The 20,383-nt window shown below is 40.9% G+C and overlaps 1 protein-coding gene across 2 annotated transcripts; it reads right to left on the reverse strand.

Annotated features, from left to right (window-relative positions):
- Window positions 1-236: 236 nt before the first annotated feature.
- hepacamb (hepatic and glial cell adhesion molecule b) lies at window positions 237-11,042 on the reverse strand. 2 transcript variants are annotated; one of them, XM_041242408.1, is made up of 8 exons: window positions 10,766-11,042; window positions 7,222-7,563; window positions 6,440-6,721; window positions 4,506-4,596; window positions 4,213-4,280; window positions 3,841-3,911; window positions 3,306-3,350; window positions 237-3,008 (listed from the first exon to the last, which is right to left on the reverse strand). In XM_041242408.1, the coding sequence occupies exons 1-8, from the start codon at window positions 11,025-11,027 to the stop codon at window positions 2,697-2,699; spliced, it is 1,473 nt and encodes a 490-aa protein (XP_041098342.1). In that variant the 5' UTR covers window positions 11,028-11,042; the 3' UTR covers window positions 237-2,696. The 2 variants fall into 2 exon arrangements, with proteins under 2 accessions (XP_041098342.1, XP_041098343.1); XM_041242409.1 differs by lacking the exon at window positions 3,306-3,350.
- Window positions 11,043-20,383: the final 9,341 nt, after the last annotated feature.

The raw sequence follows: 20,383 nt of genomic DNA on the forward strand, positions 1-20,383 counted from the left end.
CACAATACACACCTTGTGTTTGGGAAGATGCATAGATTATTAGCGATATGATATGATATGAGATATTATTACACACAATTGATTTAGGCTGACATTGCTGTTTTAAAATGGTAGCTTTATAAATGCTCACTCATGAATTCAGTTCACGCATGTTGACAGTGCATTGCGTGTATATTGCACTTTTACAGTATTGAAAACATCCCTCAATAAAAATAAACCACAATCATCGCTCCTTCTTATCTTCATGTCATTTTTTTATTGAATATTTTCTTTGCACAATTACATTATTCTTCTACACAACGTCTGTAAAAATAATAACACAGACATTAGATCATTACTTACATTCAAAAATCACATTTTGGCTACAGAGGAACAGGTTAGTCATGTTACCAAAACATACGCCAGCATAGTATTATGCTTATCTTACTAGCTGGCCTAATAGTGGCAGCGTTGCTTACTTGAATACGTGTTGAATGGACTGTACCATTCACAGATGCTTAGTTCATATGAATTGAATACAGAATGCATTACACATATTCAGTGGACAGTCAGATGGGGTATTATAAAGCGATGCCCTTTGTACTAGTTAATGTACAAATAAGCATTCAGTAGCACTGTTGAGCAATGAAATTTGGCAGGTAACAAATATTGTAGAACAGCTTGCACTGTGCCACGTAGACCCTAGAGGGCGCTGTTGTACAACTGCAGGTTATCTGGTACATGGTAACAAAATACACAAAGTGCAGCAGTGTGACCTTTAACGATGTTGTGTAATTTTGCAGATTTCCAACGAAGGTGGTTCATCGTTAAGGTAACAGTACAGGACACATAACACCGACTGTTGTTCTTTTCGTTTGGTTACTGATTTTTTTATTCTTTCTCCGACAGCGGTAGTTCATAGAGGTTCAGGTGAGTTTATATCATATAACTGGGTTCGGGACAATCCACCGAGCCCCTGCTCTCTGTTGCACTGCCGGTATCAAGACAAGTGAAACACATTCAAGCAAGCAGCTCTTGAGCTGGCAGTAGGGTTCTGCAAAGTCTTTTTACTTTTAAATGTAAAACTAGAAATTGTTATTGTTGTATAATTAGGGCGTCCAAAGAAATTGATTATATATAGAGAGCTGTCATTTTTGCAGTTCGATGTTGCCATGTTTTATCTGGATCTCTGTCATATTCTCCAGTTGCTCTGTCCTCTTATTTAAGCTTCATGAGAAAAAACAGGATTTTGACTGTTCTGGGCTCTCTGCATACAGTGTCCCCCAACGTCAAAGGGATTCGTCTAGTTGCAATTCTTAACAAGTGCTTTTTAAAGTAAAAACATTGAAGTAGCTTTTATGGGTAGATAATTACTTTTTATTTCTATTTTCTGATTAGTGGTTTATTTTCTAGAGACTACACTTTGCCTAAAAGATCATGTTGCTTTAATGATTTGCTCAGCATGTAGAGAAAATATAGCTAAGGTCAGGTTTAACAGCAAACAACATGGACAAGAACACGTCATTGGAGCCTCGGTGAATAGAATTATACTGTAGGCACTTCAACTAGTTACCACAGTCAATGTTATGTCTATATACTGTACAATATGAGGTTAGCCTCTGTAACCCTCTCTCAAGCCATTAAAAAGACTCTATTCCCAGTTCTGGCTCGTAATTCCCAGTAACTGTGATTAACTATTGATTGACAGCAGTGGTATGTAGAGGCACCCCCTACATGCACAACATGAAATACACCCAGTGGACTAATCACTATTCTGCAGCGTGTCCCATACGTCAGGCATCAAGAGACCTACTGTAATCGGCTCTGTTTCTTTTACAAGAACAAGTGTGAAACGTCTTTAAGCAAAGAGGAACAAATTCAGATCATTTTGATGTGTGGAGCAGATTTTAATCGGCATAATATATGATCTTGCCTTTGATGCCTGACTTATAAGAGAGCCCTGTTTAAAACACTGTAATTACCAGACTGCAGGTATTGGTGGCATGTCACAGTGGTCGCTAATTTCATATTAGCCGACCTCAATGTGGTCAAACTCCTTATCCACAGTCTGGTGTACCATTTATAGTTCCTACTGGAAACGCAAGACACATTAATCACAAACCAGCCTTTGACACGGTGCACTACTTCTTCATTTACATTGCATGCATTAATATTTATCTACAGCAAGTTACATTGTTGGTGCAGTCTTGGTATTTAGTTGCAGATCATTTAACTATTAATGTTGCAGTTTTTTTTTCATTAACCAATCAGAGTCCAAATAAAGATTTAAACAACAATCAACTGAGCCAATCAGAGCGCTCCAAGCACAGCTGCAGATCAAAATGCTGATTGGCTTAGACTGAAACAACTCTTTCTTGAGTAACAGGTCTGAGATAACACCAGCATTACGCAGGGTATACATAGCTCAATGTACATGCTATTTAAATCTGTCCAAGGAAATTGAAAGTTACCTGTAGGGATGGATTTTTTTATTTTTTTTTTAAACTAAAAATAAAATAGGGGATTCGGAGGCTTACACTGCGCTATATTTGAACTTTAAAAACCTAGAATCTAAAACCCTATTCAGCGGTGTGGGGTACAGATATTTTACAGAGAACCAAGCTCAGAATGTTCCACCGTTCACCATGATAAACAGTTACAAATGTCTTTCGAACTGTCGTTGGAGAGGCTGTGGGGGAGTGGGGTGAAAGGTGGGTCTAGGGGTTCATCTCCACGGGGGGGCTGGCCTCGTCCTGCTCACGGATCATGTGGACCCCCCCTCCGGGGCGGGCCATGCGTGTGGCGCTGCGTGCGCGGGCCGGGGAGCTAGGAGAGCGGCTGGGGGACTTGTGAGCGCGGCCAGAGGGGGGGGAGCGCACAGGCGATCGGTGGTAGCGGCGGGCTGAGCGGGGATGGGGTCCAGGGGAGCGGGCCAACGCAGGGGGGGAACTGGAGTAGCTGGGCGGACCACCTGTCTCCACCGTGCCGCGGGAATCTGTAGGGGACTCTTCCTCCGTGTCTGGGGAGTCCTGAAACACAAGGGGAAGGAGATCCAGACAACCGACAGACTGTGCTTCTTAAAACACGGTCTATTCAGCTGATCTTAAATCATTAGAGATTTATAATCTGTTATCCAGCTCTGTTCAGTCCAACTTCCAGATGAACATGCCATCAGGTTGAGAAATCTTCTGCAGCTAAACTAAACACCAGAATCTCAAGCAGCCATCCGACTTTTACTTGGGTGAACCAAATTGGTTCCAAATTTCGACAATGCAAAATACACTGATCTAGTGCGGCATTTCAAGACACTACCCTAAGTGTCCTACCTTAGCTGCTGTCCTCTCCGTGCACCTCTGAGGAGCATCTGGTTTCTGTAAGCACCAAGACACCACTGTGTTTATTCTGTTATCACCAGGGCAGGATCAGCCCATTCCTGGCACTTTAAAACCTGACCGTTATATAACTTCAGCATCTTCTTCACTGCCTGGTTTAGTGTCACCTTTTCGTTTCTAATGAGCCTTCTCACCTTTGAAACCTCTCTGAAGGCAGCCCTCTCCACAAGTATCAGTTCCCTTATGTAAGTCTGTTATTCCCCTATAGTCCCAGCAGGAGGCAAAACATGTGTTTGGTGAAGTTATTCCATCTGCCCAACAAAGAAAGCAGGAGGGGCTGAAACACCCCCGGACAAACACGCTGGAGAGGGCTGCACTTCACAGCTGGATATTTAGGGACTTTTCAAAGTGAGCTTGCTCAAGGACACGGGGAGCTGTGAAAAGGGTACTAAAGGTAACACAAACGTCATGATGCAACTCTAATAAAAACAGCGCAAAGAATAAACATTCCATTATCCGGGCGTCTTACCGTGTCCTTTAATATGTACAGAGCCACAGGGTTTTTGCGCTCATGCTCTGCTGTTTTTGACATGACCTCAGCTGAAAGAACCAAGAGAACATCAAGCAAAGTTATAAGGATCAAGACAGCTCTCTGAAATAGATGTTTTCAACAGTGGCTTATATATAAGGATAAACCTTTAAAAAAAAAAAAACCTTTAAAAAAAAATATATATATATATATATATATATATATATATATATATACACACACACACACACACACACACACACACACACACACACACACACACACACACACACACATATATATATATATATATATATATAGAGAGAGAGAGAGAGAGAGAGAGAGAGAGAGAGAGAGAGAGAGAGATATTACCTTCGTGTTTCAAGTCATTTTGATCCACGTATTCTGTAGAGCTTTGTTTCGCTAGCTGACTTTTATCTCTGGAAGAAAAAAACAGTTTACCACGCTTTTACTATGATTTTACTACAGCAATGGTAGTCGTGTTTTATTTCTTTATTTTAAAATGGCATTTACTGTACAGGTGAGTTTTACATTTTGCATTCTTTAGATCACCAATAATGTAAACAAAGCAAATAACGGTCAAACCCTGTTTTAAAGCATTAGCCAGCGGTATAAGATCAAACCGAGTTGGAAGAAGCGCTTACTTCTTGGGTTTCCAGCAGGCGCACACAGTTACCAGGGTAATGAGAAGGAATATGCACCCGGTGGAGATGATGATGTACAGAGAGCTGCGTCCTGAAGACAGACACATTGATTAACATTACAGGACCAAAGACACGGAATTCAGATCCCCATTATCTCTTGGACTGCTTAGTGTTAGGGAAGGCATTCGAAGATTAGAGCTAATTTGGGTCCATCAAACTAGCGCGCACACACAAAAAAGCTAGAAATAACTCAAAAGCATTGCTTGTTACGATCTTTGAAGCCTCTGGAATAGGGTTGCCAAAATTGGGGAACTGTTTTAAAGACTTTGAGCAATACTTCAGACGCAAGACCTGGCAGCTGTAAAAGGACATTTTCGCTGGAATAGTTAGTAAGCCAGGTACATAATGATCTAAGCAGAGACACCAGTATATAATGACAGAGAAGCACATGGCAGGCTATTAAACAGGTATCCCTTTAGTCTAATATGCTTCATTTGCTTGCTGGAAGACAAGCTCTTTTTCTGGTGAAAAACCTGAAGCCTCAGCATGGAATAGATAACTTTTCAAGCACCACAGTTTGAAGCATGGGCGTTAATAAAACTGGCCTGTCATGAGCTCCTGTTTTTCCATTCGCGGACCATTATATCCTGTTGGCTTGGGTATAATGCAAGCTTGATCTCTATGGTGTAGGCAGTGGAGTGTGTCATGCAAAAGAGAGAAAGACTGTGTCACCTCTAAAGACAGGAGCATCTTAACTCTTCCTTATAGCAGCTCAGTGACGTGACAAGCATATGTCTTTTTTTCTTCTTCTTTGCATTCCATTTAAAGCCCATATATATCAAGTTTAAATCCACAGCACCCTGCCGTTCTGCGCTTTACAGCCTAGCTGTTTTGTATTGTTTTGCAATTTCTCTCTTTAGAGGGCTAGGTTGTCTAGGATCCAAGTCTGAATTCAGCCCTTCAGTCGGTTCAAATATTTGGGCACTGTAGTGGTCTTTGGTTAGGTCTAGCTCCGTCCAAAGCCAACAGTACCACAAAAAATTTGTTTTATTTTTTTACGACGTACTAAACTTTGGAAGAACCTTCTCCTGACCTACCTTTGTCTTAATGGTGACATTACCATAATGGTTATATATATCTATATATATATAATATATATATATATATATATATAATATATATATATAAGGGCTCATATATAGTTATACAGTAGGGCTCATATGTAGTTATACAGTATACTGGATTCAGTAAACATTTTGTTAATGTGGCCGACAGTTGACAGGCTGCAGCATCTGTTTGTGAAAGGCACGACTGTATTGTTATTGCATGCACCATTACCAGCTCTTGTACCAGCATGGCTCAGTTTCTAAATGATGTCATCAGTGTTGTGCTCTCTCTTGATCCGATTGTGAGTCACACCATCGTGCAGATCACGATTCCTGATTCAGGGCTAATTGACAGTCTGGCTGTCAGCAGACATGCTTGCCCTTGGTAGCCATGAGGATCCCTAACATAGTAATGCTTGGTTTTTCTCTGCAGGTGGATGCACATCATAAAGCCATTTAAATAAATTCTCATCCGATTGATGTCAGACTGGATCAGGGCATTCTTTAGCACAAGGTGTTGAGGGCATCAGAATCTTGATATATAAGAAGGTGCTGCTCTGAAAGTCATAAGGACATCCAGGTAGCCTGCATCTAGAAAAACTGGAGACCTGGAAAGGTTTACGCCCCTTTGCATTATTATAAATAGCTTAAAAGCTGCAGCTCTCTATTGCATGCCTGTTTTGGCTGAAGACTTTTCTAAAGGATTTTGGCAGTGGTCCTATTTCCCATCCCCAGCTTCCCTTAAAGAATTGGAGCCTGCCACTCCAGATGAATGCTATGCCTGCAGACAGAGCCTGGCTGTGAAGGAAGCCAGCAGGACACACTTACTGTAGACTGTGAGTTTGATGGGGATGCTCTTCATGCTGCTGATTGGGTTCTCCACCGTGCAGCTGTAGATGTCATCGTCTGACATCATCACCCGTGTGATGGTGAGGATCTTCTGGTCATGTGACAGATGGAGACGCGAGTCATTGGCCAGTGGCTTCCCTCCCTTAAGCCAGCTGTAGCGAGCCTTGGTCCCGATCTCATGGGAACAGTTGAGGATGAAGTTTTCACTCAATTCTAGGACCGTTGAGGAAACCATGGACACGTAGGGCCTGGAAACTGGCACTGTAACAATAATAAAAAAGTCTCTTTGTCCAGGACACTGTAAGTTAATGCACTGTGAGTAGGGTCTCCTTATTGTTTTTATAAATCATGAAGCTGCTCTCATCCAATCAAAACGCCAGATTTCAGAATGTGGTTTTCTATTTTGGGGGACAGAACGCTCACCCGCCCAAAGACAAGAAGACACTCTGTATCATGAGACAGGGCCGACTCTTCATATTAATTTATAGAGGGGTTGTCGTCGTGTGTAGTTTGGGCGCAAGGATCGCGGAGAGAAGCTATGCAAAATGATTTCCGTTACAACAATAAGAGACAAAAAAGCAAGCTGAATTGACTATTTATGAAAGCCTTCAAATACAATTGAAAACATGCAGAAATGCTGTATTAATTCTACGCGTGGCTCCAATTAGGGCACCAGGGCGATTAATTAATTAATCAAGGAATGTTCAACAGCCAAAGCGCTGGCAATCAATAATCTTTAGTGTTCTCTTCCGGAGTCTTACCATCGACGGTGAGGTTGATGTGTCTCTCCCCAGTGAAAATGTCATCAGTGATGGAGATCTCCACCTCGTAGCTCCCCTCGTCTGACAGCTGCAGGTTGTGCAGCAGCAGAGTGCCGTTCTCAAAGATGTGGATGCGATCCTTGTACTCTGGCCGCAGGTTGCCAATGATCTTGGTGCCAATGGACTGGACCACAGTGATGGGCTTGTCCCTCGTCAGCTGCCACTTAATGACGGGCTCGTCACTGCTAGTGCTGGTGTAGTGAACCGACAGCAGAGCGATCCCCCCTAGAGTACCCCGGATCAGGAGAACGGGACTCGTGATGTTCACCCCCTTCACCAGGTCTGTGTCAGACAGAGAAAGAGAGAGAGCACGTCATTGGACTGCAAAAAACCTACACAGCAGCCAGGAACGAGAAGAGGTTTTACCCCGAGGGGCACAGATTGGAAATAGAAAGTGTCTAGTGCGACCTCTATCCTTTTATTTTTCCAGTAAGAACATCTAGTTACCATTGATTCATATTTCTGTGTGCAGTGGCAGACAAAAGTATTTGGGCAGTTAAAAACAAATGAGAAAAAACTAGAAAAAGAAAAGTGATTTCTGTAATTTGTAATTGTTCTATTGAAAGATATAAATTAGAGATTCAGCTTTATAATAAAACAAATTATTACATAACATGCACACAATGAAAGATAACATGCAGAAACGAATGTCGTACTTTGACAAAAGTATTTGGGCGCCCTTACATTAGTAGTTTGTGTGCCCACCCTTTGCTTCCTTTACAACTTGCATTCTTTTTTTGTGTTTTGAAACTTGAACATTCAACCCTGAATTCAGCTCAAAGCCTATATTGACACAGGCGACAGCAATAAAATGAAAACAAGGACATATTTGAGCAATGAAGTATTCAGTGTAAACGTCACGAAGAGGTTCGGAGATGCTGTTATACTAGTATGAATGGCTCAAAGAGGAGGATTGGCCATGGGGCCTTGCCTCCTGTCTCCCTGTGCCGATAGCCTCGTGTAGCCAGCGAGGCCCAGGTTTTATTGGAGCTGGCACCTCACAGCGGGCATCTCCATAGTGCTGTGGCAACAGTTTGCAGAGTTTGATGGGGTTGCCAGGAGACGTAGACAAAGGCCCCATTTGTTGGACTGATTTCCTCTCTGGCACAGCATGTAAAGAGAGCTCTGTGCAGGACAGTGTTTGTGATGTGGAAGGCAAGTGAAACAGGGGCCCAGTGATTCTGCTAATAACAGGGAGGACAATAGCATAACGGAGCTCTGCCTTTCACCAAGCAGACGCATTCTGCTCGGCTCTGATTCCCAGCTCCCTCCTACCTACACAGAGACTGATGCACCTTCCTCTTCCATAGGTTCCCTCATTCGGAACAGCACACCCCATTCTTATTCAATCATTTTATTCTCATGCATTCATTATTGTCATATCCAATATTGGTGACTTCATCTGAAAACACCTACAGTACAGACGCCTACATGTATATGTGCATTACATTATGTTTAATATTTACATATTAAATATATATTTTATTGCAAACGTTTTTAATATTTCTACACAAGTTACATTAAAAGAAGGAAACTTTATTTCTAATACTTTAAATTATTATTCTAACCCATGACCTTAATAAACGTTGTTTACAAAATATTCACTAACATTTTAGCTACCTGGAAAGGCGACGTGTCATAAACTCATAATATGTCATAATAAAATTATTATTATTACTGTAATAAATGATTTTATTGTTTCGCATTTGTGGTCAATGTAAATATGTTATGCATTGTATTTTATCACTACTATATCTATACAGTAGTATATTTAACATTTTAAAACAGAATGATTAACATATATTGTATTATATCCCTATAAAAATATATATATATATATATATATATATATATATATATATATATATATATATATATATATATATATATACATATACACTGTCCTGTGTGGAATAGTATTTATGGCTATTAAATGTGAGTTAATGTTGATTGCTCTGATGTGTCCATGTTATGTTATGGATATATTATATATTAGCTGTCATTTTAAGCCATTGATTTTGAAACAGTGACAGGATGGACAATCACACGTGTCTTTGTTTGCTTGCTTTGATTTAGTTTTTTTTTTTAATGTATTTGATTTACTAAACCTGGATTCAGCTAAAGCATTTCCAATGAACCAATCAGAAAGCAGGAATTGGTTCACGTCATCCCACTTTACACCGGCATTGCTGTGCCATTGTGTCGCCCTTGAAAGGATATTTTGGGTTAGGGTTGCCGCACCTGAAATGTTAGAAGTTGTAAAAATAACAGTGCCAGCTTTGAAGATTGCAATGAGATGCACAGTGAAAACTGCTCAAAAGAACCAATGGTTCATAGAATCAACCTGGAATACTGTAAACGAAAGTGGCCTTTGCCGTTGAACCAAAATGAAGCAAAGTCCACAGGAACAGGGGTACCAACCCCCCCCCCCCTTCCAATCCTTCAATCTGTTCAGTGCCAACAACAGCAGTCCTGAAGATCTGCAAGCAGCAGCTCAGCAACCTTGCTGTGTTCAATGTTTGTTATCTCACTTTGCTGTGTTCAATGTTTGATACTAAACTACATGTGCACATGGCTATGGCTCAAGGTTCCCTATAGAATGAACTAATTTAGCTTCACAAAGTCGAATGAAGCCTGCTGAATAATGTTACGTTAACATATTGGATTAGTTTTCCATCTACTTTATGAAAACTGAAAAAAACGTGACATTTCGAAATCTGACATGAATACTGTACTGCTGTTATGGCTTCTGGTTGACTTTTGCTGAATCATTTTGTAGCGTCTTTGATTACATGATGTTAAATGAAAGATCTAAATTATGTTCATGTAGGTTCTCAATCCTAGAATTGTAGGTGATGCTGAACTTTTGGCCATGGCTTTCACATCCCAAGTTCTATGCATTGCTTTTTGCTGGCTCAAAGATTCCTGATACACAGTCCCTGTTTAGATTTTTGACTGTGCTGCGTGAATAATGAATGCGACATGTCTTAAGCTTTTGTTAAATGTGCACAGCTCCTCCTAAAAATGCCTGTTTAAGATATGAAATAGGCAATCAGACCATGTTGGTTGTGACTTAATGTGATACACCTGACAACCAAAAGAATGCAAAAGAAGCTAACACATTTCTGTTTCGATGATTCGATCATTTTTATTTTAAACAGCCTTTAGCAGATGCCGCTGTTATAGTCACAACACCCTGGAACAGTGGCGTCATTTTGAGAAATGAAAACTCATTGAAATCCCATTGTCACATTGGAACTCAACAATTAGAGAGGATGCAAGAAACAAAAGAAACAAAGCAAAATGAATATTCTGGCTTTAAATTCTGCCAGCCAATAAGTGAATAAGAAATGCGCACAACCCCCCACACACACTCTCTCTCTCTCCCACCCTAACTCACACGTACTGAACCAGCCCAGGCATCCCGTATATGACAAGAACTCTCAAATAACTTGGACAAAAGTTTTCAAACTCTTTCCCCTACCTGTCTGGGCGAAGAAGAGGAGGCACAGGATCCGTAAAAAAGCAGGAACTGCCAAAGCTCTCGAGTAAGCTTCCCTTTCTGTCTTCATCTTGGTTCTAGCACTGGGTCTCTCTCCCAGACAATTAGCATGGTTTGTCCACTCTGGGCACGTCCCTTTGCACAGCTCGGAGCTGCTCTGCCAAGAGAGCTCTGCACACACAGGACTGCATGTGTGTGTGTCACTGAGTCTTCTGTCTAGTTTAAAGGGCCCGTCTCTCTTCATTTTTGCCCTGTCTCCTACCTCACACGCAGTGGGTCGGGTTTAACGTTTTGCTCCTATGTTTATTTATGTAATTAAAAACTGTTAATGGGAACTCCATTCATTTAAAGAGTGTTTCTATCAGTGGGGGCGGGGGGGGGGGCTACCCTTATAGCAGCTTTTAAAATCAGCACGTCGAAAAATGATGAGGGATAGGCCTCGCTTTTGAAGACAACGAAAAAAAACAAACGCACCTGTTTAAACTAGTTTTACTTTGGTAGCGCTTTAAATGAGGTGCCTGTAATTCAAGTATAATTACATGTGAACAAGCATGCGAGTTACTATTCAATTCAAAAGAGCAAAACAGCAAATCCTACTTCCCCCTCCCTCTGACAATAATTCCAAATAAGCACACACTTTCAAATATAACCAATATGAATGCACCCTAAATTGAGGCTTATTTCGTTAATATGCTGCTTCCCGTATAATTATGTTTGAAATGCCGATGTAAAGTGTAAATGTTCCCACTTTGTTTTCTCACTGACTGTACGTGTGCTTGCTTTCTGGGCAATGCAATTTGTTTTTACTTGACCCAAAAAGTATCTCCCTCCTTGTTACAGTAAGTGTTTTAGAAACTTACTTTAGAGATTTAGAAAGGTGACAAAATTTGAACTTGCAAACAATTTAGTGCATTTGGAAAAATAAATAAAAAGCCACTTTGCTGGAAATCAAAGAACCGTGGAGCGCTGCACTCATTACTCCAGTGGCCTCCTTCCCAGCGCCCTCCTCAACCAGCTTGAATGCCATTCCAGAGACGGGAATTGCAAAATGACAACAGGCACCGAAACTCTTCAGGGCTCTAAAGGGAATACTTGAGGGGCTCGACAAAAACAAAAACAGCGCTGAAAAAAACAAAACAAAAAAAATCCCCTCCCAGTGGTCTGAGAAACTTGAGTTTTATGTGGTTGTTACTCTGCTCACAACACAAAACGCTGAAGCCAAGCTGCAGAAAAGAAAAGGACTCGGTAAAGAGGGGGGGGGGGGGGGGGGGGGGAGGGGGGGGAGTGGGGGGGAGAGAGGAGAGAGAGGGAGAGTGAGTGAGAGAGAGAGAGAGAGAGAGTGAGAGAGAGAGAGAGAGAGAGAGAGAGAGAGAGAGAGAGAGAGAGAGAGAGAGAGAGAGTGAGAGTGAGTGAGAGAGAGAGAGACAGTGATAGAGAGAGTGAGTGAGACAGAGAGAGTGAGTGAGAGACAGAGAGAGAGAATGAGTGAGAGAGAGAAAGAGAGGGTGAGAGAGATTAGCAGTTTTCTTTAGAAAGAAGCCCTTGAAGAGAGAAGAAAAAAAAAACCCATGGGAACTGTTACTGAGAAGATCTGCGCGCTCGTTAACAAAAGTGCAACATTTCATTCCAGGCCTGACATTTGGGCTTGTTAGCAGTGCAGCGGTTTTGTTTGGTTGGTTTTGCTGTGAAGGAGAGAGGAGGAGAGGCGGGAGGAGGGGAGACATTTTAAAGGAGTCATTCTTGTTTACTGCTGTATTAAAAATAAATCCTTTTCCCTGGAAACACAACAAAGTCTATTACTGTTTGTAATTGTGAGTTTAACGTTTATAATGTTTCATGTTTCGGTCGCTAAAGGCACCCCTTTGAGTCGTACTAACAGATTTAAGTGCATTTTTAGAAGGGGGAAATGTCAGCTTTTTTTTTTCCATGAGATTTGCAAAGCCTTTTTCCCTGAATGCAAAAATCAGGAATGCTAATGTTATGAAATTAGGTTAGCAATTGACCTTATCATTGCACCTGCATGTACCTATCTAGTTAACATTCATAGTTTCAGAGTTGTTTGTTGCACATGCATTTATTTATTTATTTATTGTTGCTAAATAAATTCCTTACATTAACTAAAGCATTACCAGCAATAGCAATGGATATGGAAGTGATATTCCACACGTGGTACCTGCAATGGCATCATTCACCATTGCAGGTACCACAGCACGCTGTGGGGTCTACTTTAATGCTCTACACAGCAGGGTATATAAATGCATGTAATACTGCTGCACTGACATCATTGCATTGCTATTACATGCTGTTAACAAGTGGGTCAATAAAAAAAAAACCCTGTGTGAAATAATTCGATGGATTAATACACAGTATTAAGATCCGCCAGTGTAGAGATTATTCAAATAGACTTGTGTATATTTCATAGCCACTGATGTGCTCCTAGTGCATTAAAGGATGTGTGAGTCTGTGTGTGAGACAGACAGAACCTGACAGAAACTCTTTGCATAGTAAAAGCTTAGCAAAGTGTAATAAGGCACTGTGAAAGCATAGGCAAGCATCGTAAAGCACAGAGAGAGGTGTGGTAATTAAAATAATGGCCAACTATGGTAAATGCACAGTATAACCATGGTAAAAAAATGCTGTGCAGTAAACTTTCATAAGGGAACAGAAGGGGCAGAAAATACAGCAAGAAAAGAGTGGGTGTGAGACCACCAGCAAACACTATGAGCTTGCACCAGAGGATTAGGAGACGCCATTCAAATATAATGACCTGTTCTCAAGGGTGAAAGCCTGTGTTTCGGCTCCTTGCAACAATGCTCCATTATTTCCCAGGCTGTGCTGTTCACCATCAAAGCAGGCAGCTGGTTTTATTTTCATACAGTGAAGGAAAACCTGGACCTGTGAGAGTCTGCTGCTAATCAAGATGAACATGTTTGAAGGAGGAAGGGTAGGCTTGCCAAGAGGCTCCCAGACTCCCAGCTCAGCCCGTTTCTCTTTTTTTCTCTCATAGTAAAGTAAGGCTTTACTTGGCATCGGTTCCTGTTGAGTTCCAACGAGTTGCTTGTTAATAATCATGATGCCTGTGAAGCGAAGGTGTCCGACTAAGCTAATCATCACACCGTTCATATCGTCGCATGGCTTCTCCTTTACACAGAACACTTCACTTGAAATATAATAAGGGCACCGCGGCATTCCGTTCGTACTGAACGACGCCAGCAGTGATCCAAAATGTAACAGGAACTGCTAATCCTTACAGAAGTCGGAACGTGCTAAATCTGTGCAGTAATATTGCAGAGTCCCATGTTTGTCCTAAGTTTATATTATGCATTTACCAGGGTTTTTACAATGCTTAACCAATAGCATAACATTGTGTTTCTCTTAGTCGTTTTTCATAAGGCTGTTCCTTTTCAAACGAGACAAGCCGCCCATGTACGACTTTGCATGTACCTGTTGTGCCATAAAAATCATTTGACTGTAATGCTGACGACATTCTCTTGTGCAGGTGGTATTAAAATGACAACCCTAAATGAACCATTGCTCTCTGCATAATTCCTCCCCGGCACGATTCCTTACTATTCTAGTGATCTCTGCAGTGCTGGCAGATTGACTTAATGCATTTTATACAGTAAGTACGCTCTCTGCTGGTTGCTGTTGGAGGTTGACAAAAACTGCAGGTAGATCAACTGATGAGTCTTGGGGTGTTTGGGGGGGGGGGGGCGGTTTGTTATAACAACTGTAGCTGTATCCCCCAGGTATAAAACCAAATATGGATGCCCAGAACAATCTAGCAAAACCTTTAGACGTTAGCCCTGTAGCGGGGTCACTTCACAGAGGTGTATCCAAATTCTGCCAGCGTGTAAATCATTGAAGTATAAACCTTCGTGTTTACAGACCGGAATGAACCGAGGCTAGTGTGTACAGCTTGTTATTGGAGCTTCATAACCCTGGACCCTGGAATAGTTATCTCAGATCAATTAAAATTAAGATTCTGTGCAGATAGATATTGTTTCAGTGCCCTCCGCCTTGCAAAGTATTGTCAGTGTGATAAAGTGAATTGTAAAGTGTGCAACAGTGTTTTAAGAACTGGTATGTGTTGCACCAGTACAGTGAGCTGCATTAAAGCACTGATCCAAAATTACAGGTACCACAGTAAAGGCATAGCTAAGTGTAATAAAGCACAGTGAAAGCATGTAAAGCATTGTAAAGCATGTTAAAAACCCATGTCAAACCATGGGAAAACAGCAAGAATACTGTGCAGGAATCTTGTAGTTCTCTTTTCAGAGCACACAAGGTGTGGAAGGCATGCAGGAAAGCCTTCTGTCCTCTCCTGCTTTAGCCTTGCAGTTAAGGCTCATTGCATGGTCCTTGTCTCTTTGTGGACATCCTTCTGTCCTCTCCTGCTTTAGCCTTGCAGTCACGGCTCATTGCATGGTCCTTGTCTTTTTGTAGATGTCCTTCTGTCCTCTCCTGCTTTAGCCTAGCAGTCATGGCTCATTGCATGGTCCTTGCCTCTTCGTAGATGTCCTTCTGTCCTCTCCTGCTTTAGCCTTGCAGTCAAGGCTCACTGCATGGTCCTTGTCTCTTTGTAGATGTCCTTCTGTCCTCTTCTGCTTTAGCCTTGCAGTCACGGCTCATTGCATGGTCCTTCTCTTTTTATGGATATGGTGGGCACCCTTGTCCTGAGCTGGGCTCACACATGCAAATCGGTTTGCAAACCCCTGTGAGGGGATTTGCATGTGTAAAAATGAAACGTGAGGAGACTTTGTCCACCTGCGGGAGGATCTAGGCTGGGAGAAGAGGAACGAGTCCAGGTATCCTGGGCAGGGACCTTCCAGTAAAACTAGACATCATCACCAGGGGGTGGACCTCCAACCAAACTCACATTTTTATACTTTGCCTCACCTGCCTAGTGAGCAGAAAGCCCAGATCATAGACAGTGACAATACGTACCGAAGAAGCTCAGAATTACAGAGGTATGTGTGGATTTCCTTCAAACTTACACATATTGCATTACAGATTCAACATAATACAATATATATATATATATATATATATATATATATATATATATATAGATATATAGATAGATAGACAGATAGATAGAGAGATAGATAGATGCTTTAGGACACTCCATATTACTGTTTGAAGGCAACAGGACGCCATCTTGGTAAAGACGTTCTAAATTGAATAATGCTTTGACTAGTTAAAGATGTGCCGATCAGCAGCGTCTGGTTTGGCAATGGTATAAGGAGCCTCAGAGGAGGTATAGTGGGTGAGAGTTTGCAGAAAGGATGAAAGTGAACTGTGCGTTAAACAATGAAGCTATAATAGCTGAATAACTAAACTGTTTTGTTCATCGGCAAACGGATAGGCCGCCCGGTTACAATGAGATTCTTGCAATCGTATAGGCATTACTAGGAAGGGAGTTAGGTGTTTGTTTTGTTTTGTTTGTTTTGTAAAGAAAATAAATATACAGGCATGGCCCTGTTTTCATTTCAAACGTTGTTGGAGTTCGTTATTTTCCACACATAACGGGACCGCATAAAACATTGTAGACCAGAAGCCAATTCATTACTATATATATATAGGGCACAATAGGGTCTTGCAGTGGGGCCCATCTTCTTCTTCCTCCGCTACTGCACATACCAGATTGAAATCCTAAGGAAAATAGACTTACTAAGACAGAGATGTTTAAAAAGACTCGCTCACGCACACACACACACTCAGACACTGCTGTAGACGTTGCTTTTCTTGTAATGTTTAGGGCTGTACTGTGTTGAGATCCACCACCCTCTCCATTTTTTTTTCTGCTATTGTCCGCTCTTAGGTCATGAAGTTCATCGGTAACCCTCTTGCCACTGGCATTTGTATCGGTAAGTATGTCCTTTATTAATTGTTTAAGGGAACAGCATTTCAGACAGGCAGGGATCCGAGTTTAACCGGAATTGGAATAGTGCGCTTTAGGAACTCTTCAGAATTCCATATGATGTGTTCTTGATCTGTTCATTATCAAAACTATTCCTGGATACTGCTTCTAAAAACAATTACTGTACTTTAAAACTGCTATGTTTGTTTGACTAATATAATAGCATAGATATATAATACTCTCTCTCTCTCTCTCTCTCTCTCTCTCTGTAACTGTTTTATTTGCTTGTGGAAAACCATTGAAACTTCTACAGAAATAATATTCACTGAACACATTGTCCTGCTTTTTACACAATTCATCTTTTCTCGTAGTGGCGTACCTAACATGGCCAGCAGTCCAGCTTGCCTCTGCAGGTATGGGATTAAATGTGTTTTTAATACAGTGCTTTTAGGAGGCTTCAATGGTACTTTACACAGTACTGTTACATTTATATTGCTTGTCAGTGAAAGCCCAGTTTCCAGATACTGACCCTGAATGTCAAAGCCTTTCTAAGCGCCCGGGAGGGCTTTTGTGGCGGGAATATAACTTTCCAGCTCTTTTTTCTTGTCCCCAGCAAAAATAAAAAATGGCCAGGAAAGACGATAACAGTCGCAAAACCCGCCAATTCCGACAGTATGAGGAATGTCATGCTAATTAAGCGGTTCTCTTAATGAAGTGTAATTAAAGTGTTGCCATTTATTTTATCCAGCTGCGATGCGTAATCCTGAGCAACACATTGGACAGTATGGTGCGTCTACTAAGTATGAAGGTGAGGTATAGTTTACATAGCAACACATCTACTTTACATATTAAAAATACCCTGACCTGGATTCAATCAAAATTGTGATGGCGCCATAGCCATTATAATGTACATCTATGGCGGTGCCATGAACTTTGATTTAATTCAGTCTCCTGTTTGAAATATACGGGAATGCTGTGCAAGGTTTATTATGAACTCCGGTCCTTGAAATACTGAATATATGGAAGGGCTGCAGACTGTGTGGGTCTTGACTGATTAAATCATTTACTGATTGATTTAATGAAGTGTAATCAATGCAGTCTATATACTGCCAAATAAGAATAAGAGCTCAGTTGGAATGAAAACCAGCAGACACAGGGGGGTCCCCAGGACCAGGATTATTACATTTATATTGCTTGTCAGTGAAAGCCCACTTTCCAGATAGTGACCCTGAATGCCAAAGCCTTTCTAAGCGCCCGGGAGGGCTTTTGTGGCGGGAATATAACTTTCGGGCTGTTTTTCTTGTCCCGAGCAAAAAAAAAAAATGGCCAGGAAGGACGATAACAGTCGCAAAACCCGCCAATTCCGACAGCATGAGGAATGTTATTCTAATTTAGTGGGTACCTAATTAACATTGAAACTTATGCAGAAATAATATTCACTGAACACATTGTTCTGCTTTTTACACAATTCATCTTTTCTCGTAGTGGCGTACCTAACATGGCCAGCAGGAGGAGTCCAGTTTGCCTCTGCAGGTATGGGGGTTAAATGTGTTTTTAATACAGTGCTTTTAGGAGGCTTCAGTGGTGCTTTACACAGTACTGTTACTGCGCACAAATGAAGAGAGTTGATACGCTCAGAGTGAGTATTTTCCATCTGTGGTGGTTCAGCCTGTTTCAGGCACTCAGGGCGATCACTCCGGACCGCTGGAGACAGACAGCAGAAAATCAAACGGCACCTCCGAAGAACGTTGACATTTTCAAACTGAGAATTCTGACCGCGCCTCCCGCTTCCAGTTAATACGAAACTCGATTCCGCAACCTGCGCTCATCAGTGAAATGAAATCTGTGTCAAATAAAGCCTCGTCTTTATCGTTCACAGTTAAAGTCTAAGATATAAAGAAACGCGACTAATGATCCATCTCCTGAAGCCGTTTTATAGTTTCATTCATATAAGTGTAATCCCAGCAACGCTTTGTTTTCTGCGGCATAAATAAGCATTTAATTGATGTGCAATTACCCACTGATTAGTTCACTATGCACGTAAATAAATAAGAACATGTATACAAATGAAAATGTGAGTGTATATAAATCACCGTGTGTAAAATATAGTCTACTTAACAGGGGGATAGTCACATCTATAATCTAGTAACCAGTCCAACTTCAAAAGCATATTTTATTAACAAATTCTGATTGAAAATGAAGGGGCTGTTACAGAGTGTTACAATAACGCTTGAACCAAACAGTAAAATCATATTACTCACAAACTAAGTGAAAACGTTATATTGATAGAAACCATACATACAATTAACTAATGCGTATTTCTATATTAATGCAAATCATTTTAAAACAAAAATCATGTCTTGAAATAATGAATAAACATCTATTGATTGATAAAACGCTAAGCAGCAGCAGCAGGAGGAACCACTTAAAAAAGCAACCAAGTGCATTCTCTTAATGAAGTGTAATTAAAGTGTTGCCAATTATTTTATCCAGCTGAGATGTCTAATCCTGAGCAAGAAAGTGAACAGTATGATGCTTCTGCTAAGTATGAAGGTGAGGTATAATTTACCTTGCAACACATCTACTTTACATATTAAAAATACCCTGACCTGGATTCAATCAAAATTGTGATGGCGCCATAGCCATTATAATGTACATCTGTGGCGGTGCCGTGAACTTTGATTTAATTCAGGCCCCTGTTTGAAATATACAGGAATGCTGTGCAAGGTTTATTATGAAATACTGAACATGTGGAAGGGCTGCTCTGCCTGTAAAAGGCTCTGATGTGGGGGCACTGGCTCTGTCTGCTTTAGAGAGGGAGTCCAGTGTGCTGCTGGAGATTGCTGAGATTTTACAAGATGAAAGTGATAATGTAGCTGCTATGCTAAAATGAAAAATAAATAATTTATGCATAGGAGCTCCCTAAATATATATTTTTTCTCTTTGTCCTGGTGTGCTTGCTTTATTGTGTTCTATTAAGTGTATCTTCTCTTGTTTCTCCCTATCTCCTGAAACACACGTCTGCTTTGTTTTTCTCTGCCTTTGTTACCTTTCAGTCCCACCTGTCCATTGATTGAAATCCCGAAATGTCGTACACACTGTCATTAGCATCATTAACACAGAGGTTTCTCATTGAATTGTTAATCAATCCAGCAGTCCATCAGTTAAAAGTGTAATTGTTGTTTATTGTGTAAAGGTGGGATCACTGTGCCAGGATGGTCTAAAAGTACTCAGTCTAAAGGTGATGTACACTTTCCATGCATTCCTTCTACATTGTACTCAGATGCATGCTCCCCTATCATATGATCTTCAGTGGCAATCTAAGCTCAGTGTAGCGACAGGTAGAAATGTGTTGGAAAGATCTTAAAGGGGTTATAACCATGGCTTTAAACCCAACCCCTTCCCTTCCTTATCTTAGCACAGCCAATATGAGCACTGGTCCCTAATGTCTATATTAAAATGCAATTCATTAAAAAAAAATCTTGTCTTGAAATAATGAATAAACATCTATTGATTGATAAAGCGCTAAGCAGCAGCAGCAGGAGGAACCACTTAAAAAAGCAACCAAGTGCATTCTCTTAATGAAGTGTAATTAAAGTGTAGTGTGATTAGGGTTGAAAAAAACAAAAAGCTAAAGCAAGCTCAGAGCCAGGGATCACATTTGGGTAATGATAATTCAATAGTGAAGCAACAGAACTGAACCACTTGTACTGTAAAAAGAAAGGCAACGTAAATAA

This window comes from Polyodon spathula, unplaced genomic scaffold, assembly GCF_017654505.1.
Source record: "Polyodon spathula isolate WHYD16114869_AA unplaced genomic scaffold, ASM1765450v1 scaffolds_1285, whole genome shotgun sequence".
Lineage (NCBI taxonomy): Eukaryota > Metazoa > Chordata > Actinopteri > Acipenseriformes > Polyodontidae > Polyodon > Polyodon spathula.

What these genes read in the sequence shown, in the direction of transcription:
- hepacamb (XM_041242408.1), bottom strand. Translation starts at nt 11,027, where the DNA reads ATGAAGAGAGACGGGCCCTTTAAACTAGACAGAAGACTCAGTGACACA. An exon ending in CATCAACCTCACCGTCGATG is followed by an intron (nt 6,722 to 7,221) that starts GTAAGACTCCGG and finishes TTATTGTTACAG; the next exon opens with TGCCAGTTTCCAGGCCCTAC. An exon ending in TGTACATATTAAAGGACACG is followed by an intron (nt 3,351 to 3,840) that starts GTAAGACGCCCG and finishes TGGTGCTTACAG; the next exon opens with AAACCAGATGCTCCTCAGAG.